Source organism: Diorhabda carinulata, chromosome 10 (genome assembly GCF_026250575.1).
Source record: "Diorhabda carinulata isolate Delta chromosome 10, icDioCari1.1, whole genome shotgun sequence".
Classification (NCBI taxonomy): Eukaryota; Metazoa; Arthropoda; class Insecta; order Coleoptera; family Chrysomelidae; genus Diorhabda; species Diorhabda carinulata.
In genome coordinates this window covers 2,067,650-2,080,064 of record NC_079469.1, presented here as the reverse complement: position 1 = coordinate 2,080,064, position 12,415 = coordinate 2,067,650, and the positions used below count along the sequence as shown (strand labels likewise).

The window sequence follows — 12,415 nt, the reverse complement described above, 5'->3', positions numbered from 1 at the left end:
AAATACGATTTTTACAAATTTTAAAAAATGAATTACATAAAAAAACGTTCAAAATAAACAGAATTTTATTTAAAAGTATATAACAACTACAATTCATCAACGATGTATTCGAACCACGTCATGTAACAAATGATATAACCTTCGTTCGTTTTATATAATCTCGAACGGTTGGGATCAGTCTACTCGTATAATATTACATTATTCAAGTAAATATCTATTATTTCGATCGATACATCATATAAGCGAATATTATTAATAATAATTTGTTCTAACAATAAAATTGTTATTTTTATACATTAATATTAATTTGCTTAAATTGAAGATCTATGAGTGACAGCTGATGGCTACTTAAGTAGGCAATTTTTATACGTTTATAAGACGTTGTCAAATTGTGCAATCTATTATTCTAGCAGTTTAAATCAAATGTGTATATTAATTTATGTTTAACATGAACTATTAGAGTGGTGGAACGATTGTTAAAATATTTATTTGTTTTTATTCATTTTTTTGTAGATCCTTTTGATTTTACGTCTCTTTTAATATTTAATATAACAGGTAAAAATTGACGTTTTGGTATATTTTCGTTATCATTTTAATAAATTGGATTGAAAATTAGGTTTTTAAAACGAATGAACAAAAAACCATTCCATCTACTTCTGTTTTTATCAAATTTATAGGAGGGATTAAGAAATATAAAAAAGTTAAATTATAACCTTATTGTTTATATATCCTAATAGTCCGACTATTTTTAAATTCCGGCAACGTTGTTAAAATGTTCGTTGTATGTTGAGGGATAATTTTTATGTATTTATTATGATGTTTTTCCACTTTGAATTTGAATAATATTATGTAAAACATATAAATGTATCAATAAAACAAAATATTTTCATGTGTTCCTAATGATTGTGAGTATCTACAAATTGTTGGATGGCAAATAAAACTTGATCTATTGTAATAAAATATGACAATACAGTTGTTAGGATTAATAGTCCAGTGAATAACGGTGAAAATATGGTATCTTTTCAGATTTCTTTTAAGACGCTTCGCATTTGCGTGAAATTTTGGAATTAAGTTCTATTTATCCTTCATTTCAAAATCTTCCCTATGTCAATATGTGAAAATTAGTGTAAGAGGTGAAAACTGTCCCTTATTGTTAAAATTGAATAAAATAAAATTTAGCATTCAGAAAATTGAGAAAAAAATGTGGGATTGATAAAGATCGCACGATATATATTTTTCAACCCTTAATCAATATTTATAAAGTTTTTTTTCACTAAAGCAAATTATACTCCAAAATTTATTACAAAAAAACTGTTGTTAGATATAACTCTCTTAATTTTTGATCAAGGTAGTTTCTTAAAAATCTATTTTGTAGGAAAATTTATAATTTATTAGGCTAAGAAGGTTTATAATATATTCCTGGATTCAGGAAACTGCGAAATCGGAACTGGATAACATAGAATATAGTATTGTTTGATATGAATCACGGAAATATATTATTTCTGCCACCTACCATCGAAAGCACTCGCATCGAAAATACGCGTTTCTACTGAATAATAACTTAGTTTGCAGATTCTTGTTGGGTATGTTCTGTGGGTTATATTATAGGTTATAAATTCCGAAAAGTCCTCAGTATGAATTTGTTTTGTTACGAGAAATCAATTTTTTTTAAATACGTTCGTTGAATAGTATTGAAAATAATTTAAAACGTATTTGGATTCTTTGGGAATTATTAAAAACAGCCAATGGAATATAGAATCGTACAATACGTTAATTCTGTCAGAAGTTTCGATACTTTCCTGGTTAAATACCATTTGATGTAAAATCTAAGGCAAAATTTGATATTTTTTCATGGTAAATTGAAAAAACGTGAATTCTTCTAGCTTTTTATTCAACAATAAAACGTATAAATTTACAGTCGAGTAAAAATAAACTGTAAAAAGTGAAACTATTAAAATTTGTACGAAAATATTATTTTTATTGTTATATAATTAAAAAAAATGTTTTTACTGAATTTTTATATAAGTATACTTGATCTTGATTGACTATTCGACGTCAGGGTGGAATATGATTGATATATTTTTTTACAACAGCAAAGATCTTTCATTAAACCACCCAAACTGTCCGAGGAATCAGTTCTGTACATTCCACTAGTAACGTCTTCACAATTCGTCTCTCCTATGAAACACTCCAAACTACTTTTAGGAAAACCTTCGTTATAATAAGATTTTATTGTATCATAAGCATCCATTATGACCGAAATGAATAAACTCAAAATTATATAAATGTACAAGCTTATAAAAGTATATAAATAAATCCTACTGAACCACCATAAAAGAACAGATTTATTTGACATAATCGAAAAAGTCGCGAACATATCGTCGCCATTTATAAGAGAAAATAAACATTCCGAAGTCGTAGCTAGAGATCTGAATTTAAAATGATAAGGCCCTAAGATTAACCACCCGGAAAAAGTAAACCCCGCGTAAATTAACAAAGCGCAAAGTAGAAATCTAGCTACTTGAGGGGCCGCTTTTTGTAACGTCAAAATAACAACGTTGTAAGTTCTAAAAAATCCTAGATACCGCAATACTCCGAACCACACCAACAAATTACCTATACCCAAAAATAAACTGCAAATATTCCATTGATCAGTAGTAAAAGATTCTTTTTCAATCTGTTCTTTAATGGCCGATCCAATTATGATTAACAAATCGTTTATTATGATCATGATGTACCACAAATTTAGAAATTTCATTTTATCCTTTTGGCTCAATGGTTGTTCGAATCTTTTTATAAAAAATGTATTGGTGATCACTTTTAATTGTTGCGCCCTCCAAACGGCTCTCGAACACAGAACAAACGACGTTATACATATTAACATAACAAAATAGTTGAGTATACTTCGAAGAACTGATTCTATTTCACTGTCTGTTTTATACCACACGTCCCCTTTGCATATCAAACGAATAGGTTCGGCGTCTAGAGATACTATCATCTGCCCATCGTGATCTTCGTTATTGAAATTAATTTCGATGTTGAATAGAAAACAATTCGGAGGTGAAATCCGACCGGCTGCTTTGAAATTCACCGTTTTAATGGAAAATTTTAAGGAAGATTCAACTAAAGCGGTAAAATTTATTTTGATATGTTCATCTTGTACGAATCGTTTCGAATTGAAAGACGAATCAAGTGGTTCCGAGATGTTGTAGCACTGTTCAACTATTTCGCTATTAAAAATATAAGATTCGTTAAAACCGAATATGATTCCTTGTTTATAATGTTTTAAACATAGAACCATGTCACTTTTGCTATTATCTTCATTAGCGTACGAATACGGACCGATTGCTTTTTCCAAATCCGAATATCCTTTATAAGCATAATCTATAGTCGAATAGAAATCGTCAATTTTGTATACCGCTAAAGGTCCTGCAGACGGGGGATACGCGTTTACTTCTCTAGTAGTATCCCAGCCTTTTAAAAACAAATGCGAAAAAGTTATTTTGTTATCCCAAGTATAATTAACGTGATTATATCTATAGTAAGCGAAAAAACACAGCTGGAACGTAACTAATATTATCTTAATCACTTGCACTACGAATTTATAGGGGAATCTCTTCTTAGCCTGCCATTTTTCTATAGGATTCATGAAGAAAAATTGCAATTTCCTCCTCATTCTTTCTTCCGTTAACAAAGGTTTGGTGGATGAATCACAGCAATTTTCACTATCACAGGTTTCTACGTCTTCATTTTCTTGCGATCTCGAACGCTCCATTTTCGCTAGTTGGAAATTAGCGATCGTTGAAATTTTGGTAAAAAAAGTTTTAACACTAGAGATAATAACTACATAACGTAAACTGATATACTTTGTTATTTACTATCGATGTCTATACCGTCCTTGACCTTTTTTATTACTGGTTTGTCTTATTCTAAATATGTCACAAAGGCAATTAAAGATAAATAAACATTAAATCCCCCCTATCCGCCATTTATATAAGCGCTTTAAAATCACATGATTTGATTGACACGTACGTCACAAATTTATACCATAGAAAATGCGAATGCTTAGAGAAAAAATAGCATAGACTAATATATGACAGCATACATAAAGGAAGGAATTTTTCGCCAATTAAAATTAAAATAATGATAATCGATATATATCTTGCAATAAAATAAACAACTAAGTGAAATTAAATTATATATTGTTATATATATCTACGTTATTATGTATCAATTGTTTGGTTTTTTACGCCTCTTTTTGACGTTATAACAAATAAATATCAACAAAATATTGTAATTTAATCAATATACTTTCGTTAAATACCGGGATTTTCATCTATTATAATTGTATATCAGAGAGGTTAGAATATATAAATTAATATTGGTATCTATTTCTTAATAATTAATTTGTCGCAAAATATCACGTAATGTGACTTGAAACGTCGGCCATATCATAGTGATAGTCAAACAAAAATTTCACTTCTTTTGTGTACAATAATTGATTGTTTCGAGCCCATTTTTCATTGAAATGAATATTTTCGACTACAAAATTGAAAATAAAACTAATAATAATTTTAATGTAAATAATGCTTTATTTGTCCCCCAAGACAATATGGCGGCTGATTGTGACGTCATCCCAAAATAACTTATTCGTCGTTTGAAATAAGCGACAATAGATTACAAGAGCACTAGTTATCTAAAAAGTGCAATTAGATATTATATCATAACCCTAACATATAACATATATTAATCGATCAATTATTAAATAGATTATAGTTTTTTTTAGCGTTTTAAAGTTTGACATTATACCACGTGACTTCATTTATCGTTTCAAGCAAGCATCGTGTGTCAACATAAAATTGCTCCTTAACTTCTAGTGGCAGCTTGTATTTATCGATAATTCCTCGTTACTTATTAAGGAGTTTTTTTTTGTTGAAATAACATCGACTAATAAAGATTTATCCTAAAACGAGTTTTTATTGTATAAAAAATTTCAACTTTGGATCTACCAACTATTAATTTGTCTATGAATTAACACGTAATGTGATAGAAAGAGGGAGAAAATGTGTCGAAATTTATACCAGAATTTTGATAAACGTCATTTTAATTTTTAGTTGTCATCGTAGATTTTTTTGAGGTTGATGCTTAAAACCCAAATTTTTTGATTGAAAAATTATTGTTAGTGATTGTAAATAATCCAATCATAATTTTACGCGTATCATAACAGAAGAAATGCATTTTATTTAATCTTTTCTTTACAAAAGTAATGTTAGTATTTTATTGACCTTTCGTGCTAAAATTCAACTGTAATATGGCAAATGTTGAAATTGCAAATCTCTTAGCTAGAAATAGGTAAGAAACGTATATTATTAATATTATAAAAACAATTTATTTAAATTATAATAATACGAACAGTTTAAAATTAGTTAAACTACGTAAATATTAAAAAATAAATGTATGTACTGAGTAGGGTTTTTTGTTTCAGGATACCTGATAGTGACGTTAGTTTTATATTTTTCATATTTTATCTCCCTTTGGGGTTAGTTTTAATAGTATTACGATGTTGTTTACTACTTTTCTTATTTCTCATTTGTCAATTTTTGCCTGATACACCGAGGATTCAAAAGTTTGTCAATAAACTGGCCTGTTTAGGTTTAGGAATATCAGTTCATGTTGAAAATCTTAAAGTTAAAGAAAAGGTTCATGTATATATTAGTAATAGCGTATCAGTTTTTGACCAAGTAGCTGTTTGTAAAGCTACAGGTGCCGTATCGGTAAGTATAAATTTTTATAAAATAAAAAAGGAAACTTAATTTTTATGATATTTATAATATTTTGTCATATTATTTCATCAGTATATTAGTGAGGGTATGGTTTTCTTGGCGCCAAAACGAATTTATAAGTTACAAACTAGTTAGTTTGAGATACATTTTATCACTTTATATCAAATAGGAGTCTTGTAATTCAACAATCAAACAGTTTTTGTTTGATTTTTACATAATTTATCATATGTATGTAGATATTGTAAAATGTGTAAAATCATTAAGAAGGCGCCGTTTTACCGCCCTTTGTTTTGTCGTACTTATTACATTCAAAATAACCCTCATAAAATGTGAAAAAGCATCAAAATGGCGATGTTGAACCTCCTCTTTTCTTTATGGGCATTTTACTTCTAAATCAACCCTCCTAATATATGTAAAATCATCAAGAAGGCGGCGTTAAACCCGCCTGTTGATTGGTTAGACTTGTTACATTCAAAATAACCCTCGTAAAATGTGAAAAATCATCAAGATAATGGTGTTAAATCCGTCCTTTGTTTCGTTAGACATTTTACGAGGGTTATTTTGAATGTAAAATGCCCTTTGCTTTGTCGGGCTTGTTACTTTCAATACCACCTCGTATAATGTGTAAAATCATCAAGATGGCGGTGTTAAATACATCCTTTGCTTCTTTAGGCATTTTACATTCAAAGTAACTCTCGTAAAATGTATAAAATCAAAAAGATAGCGATGTTAAAGTCGCCGTAGTTTCATCAGTATTGTTACTTTTGAATCATCCCTCGTATAATGTCTGAAATGATCAAAATGGTGATTTTGAACCCCCTATTTGCTTTGATGCACATTTTACTTCCAAATAAACCCTCGTAAACTGTATAAAATTATCAAGATGGCGGTGTTAAATCCGCCCGTTGATTAGTCAGACTTGTTACATTCAAAGTAACCCTCGTATAATATATAAAATCATCAAGATAGCGATGATAAAGTCGCAGTAGCTTCATCAGCTTTGTTACTTTTAAATCATCCCTCGTAGAACGTGTAAAATCATCAATATGGCGGTGCTGAACTCGCCCCGGCTTCGTGATGATTTGTTACATTTAAAACAACCCTTGTAACATGTATGTAAATATCCAGAAGGCGGTGTTGAATTCCCCCTGGCTTCGACATGATTTGTTACATTCAAAACAACCCTCGTAACATGTATGTAAACATCAAGTTGGCGGTATTGAACTCGCCCTGGCTTCGTCACGATTTCACAAAATGGCGTAGCCAAATTCTGGCGCCAAGGAAATTGTACTCGTGCCAAAATATATGTAAAGTATAAAAATTTTCAGCCTAGTTGTAGAACGACCGTAGAAAGGGTGTTAGGGTTTAGTACTTACTGCTTCGGATCTATCGTAAACGTAGATAACTTTAAGAATAACCTAAAACAATTTATGGAAGAGAGGACCCCCGTTTATTTCGCCCCCGAAGACAAAGTAACCAACGGAAAAGCGCTTCTCAAATTCAAAACATACCCCTTCGAATTTACCAACAAAGTAAGTTCGATTTCAACCCCTAACTATTGTTTTTTATTTTTTTATTTTTCATATAATAAATAATTTTTTAGGTTCAACCTATTTGTATTACAGTCGACCGTCCCTTTTTGGATATCTCGGTAACCGTAATGGGTTCATCTTATTTCAGTGATTTAGTTTATTATCTGTTTTCCCCCGTAACTAATTACAGACTCACGTTTCTTGAACCATCGGATAGGAAAACTATGAGCGATCAAGAATTCGCGGAAAACGTACGTCGAAATATGGCAACGGCGCTGAAGGTGTAATTACAAGTTGTTTATTTAATTTTTTTGCGTGATTTATTAAATTCGTTTCAGGTACAAACGACTAATTATACTTCGAACGATGTAACTGAATGGGAAAAACGTGCTAATTTTGCCCCCCCGAGACCCCAAACTCGTACCAGATCATTAAATACCCCGGAACTTACCAGAATGGGGAAACAAGTCAAAGAAGTCCTACCGCACGTACCGCTAAACGCAATTTACACTGATTTGTGTAAGTATTTAATATTATACAGGGTGTCCCACGATACTTAGTTAAAACTATCTGTATATATTGCAAAATACTTATGGTAAAATTATGAAAATATCTACGTTTGGGTTTTAGGATACGATCTCTTTAACTTAAATATTTTCAAAGATGGCCTACTTCTAGTAGAACCGTAAACCGTAACTTTGTTATTTTAAATGGAACACCCTGTAAATTAATACATTTTTGAAATATACGTGAAATTTTAGTATACTTTTGTCTAAAAACGTTTTTCGAAAAATGCATACTTTTTGAGTTATTGATTTTTTTGTAAAAAATTTAACCTTTACAAACCCTTATAAATTATTTTTTTACGAGGATACCCTTGAAGGTATGAAAACGGTTTTTGTTCGGTTGATTTTAGTAGGGTCTGAGGTATTTGAATCTATGTTTAAAAATTGCCTCATTTTATACAGGGTGTGTATAAAAAGTGTTTAAGGTTTAACCTCATAAAATTCAAATTTCTTCATTTTGTTAAATAGAACCATCCGGTTTTTTTTATTTTAATGCATTCAGGGGTAAAAAATAAGGCAAATTCATGTATACTTTCCTATACCTAAACCTCACCGTTATCCAGATATTAAATGTTTTCTGTAAATTTTTAGATATGGTGTGGTCTAAATTTGAACACTTTTTATATACACCCTGTATGAAGTGAAAAATTTTTAATAATAGATTCAAATTCTTCTGATCTTGTTAAAATCAACCGAACAAAAACCGTTTTCATATCTTTGAGGGTATCCTCGTAAGAAAATAATTTATAAGGGTTTGTAAAGGTTAAATTTTTTACAAAAAAATTAATAACTCAGAAAATATGCATTTGTCGAAAAAAGTTTTTAGACAAAATTATAATAAAATTTTACGTAGATTACAAAAATGTATTAATATACAGGGTGTTCCATTTAAAATAACAAAGTTACAGTCGGCCATCTTTGAAAATATTTTAGTTAAAATTTTACTTAAGTAAGTTAAGATAGTTTTAACTCGTCGTGGGACACCCTATATAGTAATTTAAGTTTAATAGACAATACTTATTATACGTCTTAAATATCGTTTCAATTTCAATTTATATATCAGTCTTAAGCTTTACGAACAAAAAATAGTAGTACGGATACAGATCAGGACTATATAGTGGGTGATCATTCTCCATTCTGTATTATTATTTTGGTTATTTTTTATTTTTTTTTAGATATAACGAGGAATGTAGATAGTACGATCACAAATATTCTCGAGGGTCGAGTTCAGTTTACCCCTGAACAATCCTCTTCGTCTAATAACCAACCTTCGACTTCCGGTTCTTCGAATTGCTCTTCGTTTAGCACGGCGGCTTCTTCTTTTCCGAAATCCGCTTCGGAACGTACCAAATCGTTCCAGGAACGCAAAGAACAATTGATAGCCACCGCCAGGAGGCGGTACATCGAAAAACATAACCTCGATATACCAATTTAGGGAAAATGTTTCGATATCGAAACGATTTTTTTGGATTCTAGTATACGCGGTGTCCTAAAATATGGTTTTAACCGAAACATAGGTAAATGTCACGTTTTTGTATAATTTCTTTTGTTTAGGAAACATTTGGTTATTTATAATCGAGTTGTGCGAGGGATGTTTCAATAGTATCGGTTGTTTTAAAATTAAATAATGAATTATTTCAATAGTTCATCGCATTATAAACAATTTCTTATCTCTGGATATAGATGCCGATTGTGTATTGTATAAAAAACTTTTATTGCAGCTTGAACTTAATTATTAGCGAGATTTTGAATTGCATCGGTGGGTTTTCCATTTTCAAGCCAGGGAAATGTTGTTAAACTAAGTCAAAATGTTCGTTGCTTTTCGAACGCCTGTCGTAGAATATAAAAAAATTGAAATAATAGTTTTACAGGGTTATACGAAAAACAATCGTTCGTTTATGTGTACAATAAAAAATTTATATATTTGTTGTTGTTTGGAAAAATATATTACTTTTTGAAATAAAAAATTAAAAAAAAAATAGTTTCACTAGAAAAATCACAGGTTTATTGTATCAATGTCAAAATCATGTTTTTCTCATTTAATAATCTTTCTTCTACTAATACGGAGGCTGTAAGATGATTAAAAACTTCCTTTCAAGGATATTATGGAAAAAGGGATCCACTTTTGGAGTTTTTTCCTGATATTTGTTTTGATTTTTGGATTTTTGTCAAAAAAAAACTCTTATTACAGCTTGAACTTCATAATTTTCAATTGCAGCAGTTCGTTTTCCATTTTTAAGGAAGGGAAATACTGTAGGAAGTCTAATACACTGAAACATTTTTGAACTTCCCTCGTAGAATGTATGAAAATTAGAATAATAGATTTACAGGGTTATACGAAAAGTAATTGTTCGTTTAATTGTACAATAAAAAAATTATACAAATTATATGTATGTCTACGAGGGTTGTTTGGAAAATATTCAACTTTTTTTTTTTAATTAAAAACAAGAGAAAAATGTTTTTACTAGAAAAATCGGTCACTATTTCTTAGTTATCAATGTAAAAATCAAGTTTCTATCATTTTTTTAATATTTCGTCGATTTATACGGGGGCTATAAGATGAATACAAACTTTTCGTTCAACAGTTGCTAAATATTTTGAAAAAACGAAACTTTATCATCAAATATGTTCTAATTAGTAACCTTTTAACCGTTCACTTTCTATAATTTGATAAAATTTTCTTTAGCAATTCTAATTTCGACAGACAAACATATAAAAACATGTATTACATTCAGAAGAATTATAAATTTCCATTAGTAAAGTTACTTTGAACACTCCCCTGTATACGAAGTATGATAAGCAAGATACTTATAGATCGAGGATGTCAAAAAGGCGGCGCTAATTCCTCCCAATGTTACTTCAGACCCAAACGTCTCTTACTCTCAATACGACCCTCGTAGAAACGCTTCGATATCAGTTTACGCAGTCTCAATTACATGTGGTAATCGTTAGGCACCAAATAGGAAACACAAAAATTTGTAATTAAATTTTATTCCTTTTTTTTCTGTACGACCTTCGTATAATGTAAAAAGTAAGTAAAAGTAACCCTCGTAAAATGTATCAAATCTTCAAGATGGCGGCGTTAAACCCGCCTTAAGTTCGTCAGCATTGTTATTTTCGAATTAACCCTCGTAAAATGTTTGAAGTCGTAAAACAACAAATCTACTGTTTTAGGACACCCTGTATATTTTTTTATTGTGGAAATTTTTGAAATTCGAATTATTTATAATCAACCATTTTCAAATTAATTAAATGATCGTTATTATGACTGGGATATGATTTTAGTTGGAAAGATTTATTTTATTTGACGCGCTAAATACGGGGGATGTCCGTAAATTACATTCACTAGATGTGATTTGGCGTGAATCTAACCTAATATTTATCCGGAATGAAGTAAGCGGCATTCGAAGATAAATAACCTCAAAATTTGACGTTTTCCTTTAAAAAAAATTTGGTTAGGTTGACATAAAATGACGTCTGGTATCTGTAGTTTGTTTGGGGGGTTTTTGGACACCTTGTATTTAGTACGTTCAGTTTGACATTGTGAAATAAGTATTTAGATTAAGGGGAAGGAATGGTGCCAATAACGAAGAAATTTTTGCCTTATGCTGCACATTTAAGACTCTTTTATTATATAAAAATATTAAAATTAATTATTTTGATTTAAGTTTGTAAATAATTCACTGTTATTTATTTTATAAATAAAATATGAGAATTCTGGTTGTTTGAATTTTTGTCATTCTATAGTCCGGTAGATTAAGTGGAAAAATTAACATTGAAGACGATCATATCCATAACTAGAAATTTATTTCTGTGATTTTTGATCGTACAAAAAAGTTGTAGAAATCTAATTTATAGGAAATTTAAAGCCGTATGACGTGATAAAACTAGATTTCAAAAAAATATTTTTCATTCCTTAATTTTCCAAAAAAACTGATTAAAAAATTGAAGTTTGTTTATTTATAAAAAATTATAGTAAAAATTATCTGAAAATATAAAAGAATTGTTCCTAAAAATTTTGAAAATTCAAAATGGATCCCATTCAAATTGAATTTATATATAAATTTTTTTCAATCTCCATTCGTTTTATTAATATTAATAATTTCAAGATGCAGATTTTTCCAATCTATAGGGGAAGAGTTGGAGTTTAAAAAACAGTGTCAACAAAATTTCCAAAAAAATTCCTAACCTATTAATTTTTCGAAAGAATGTAAAAATATGATAAAATGTACATTTAATCAAAAATTATAATATAAATAATCTCCAATTATCCACAAAACTTTCTTTTCTATGAACTCCTGCCTTATATATACTTTTTCCATAATCCAAAACACAGTACAACCTTCAAAAGTGTCTAATAATACCAATTTTTACTTCAAAAAATATCTAGAGCATAGTTCTATGGTTACCCAATAGATGGACTCACTTATAATTTCGTTTTTGGCTCTTTATTACACTAACTTATGACTGGTGCTGTTAGATGGCGTGCGGCCGTGTACCCGACACAATATAACACCAATTCACATGGCCGCCA

General features: G+C 29.7%; 2 protein-coding genes across 2 annotated transcripts; one reads left to right on the top strand and one right to left on the bottom strand.

Annotated features, from left to right (window-relative positions):
* Positions 1-1,874: 1,874 nt before the first annotated feature.
* On the bottom strand, positions 1,875-4,031 carry LOC130898975 (mucolipin-3-like). The gene has a single exon (XM_057808613.1). The coding sequence runs from the start codon at positions 3,773-3,775 to the stop codon at positions 2,018-2,020; it is 1,758 nt and encodes a 585-aa protein (XP_057664596.1). The 5' UTR covers positions 3,776-4,031; the 3' UTR covers positions 1,875-2,017.
* A 1,034-nt stretch (positions 4,032-5,065) lies between these two features.
* LOC130898973 (lipid droplet-regulating VLDL assembly factor AUP1-like) lies at positions 5,066-11,146 on the top strand. Its single transcript, XM_057808611.1, has 6 exons — positions 5,066-5,352; positions 5,486-5,774; positions 7,112-7,315; positions 7,387-7,596; positions 7,654-7,834; positions 9,057-11,146. Exons 1-6 carry the CDS (start codon positions 5,312-5,314, stop codon positions 9,314-9,316), a joined length of 1,185 nt encoding a protein of 394 aa, XP_057664594.1. The 5' UTR covers positions 5,066-5,311; the 3' UTR covers positions 9,317-11,146.
* Positions 11,147-12,415: the final 1,269 nt, after the last annotated feature.

Bases quoted from the DNA above. Each gene is read 5' to 3' on its own strand.
- LOC130898973 (XM_057808611.1), top strand. From the start codon at position 5,312: ATGGCAAATGTTGAAATTGCAAATCTCTTAGCTAGAAATAG. The intron at 7,316-7,386 runs GTAAGTTCGATT...ATAATTTTTTAG, and splicing joins CCTTCGAATTTACCAACAAA to GTTCAACCTATTTGTATTAC. The intron at 7,597-7,653 runs GTGTAATTACAA...AATTCGTTTCAG, and splicing joins ATATGGCAACGGCGCTGAAG to GTACAAACGACTAATTATAC.
- LOC130898975 (XM_057808613.1), bottom strand. From the start codon at position 3,775: ATGGAGCGTTCGAGATCGCAAGAAAATGAAGACGTAGAAACCTGTGAT.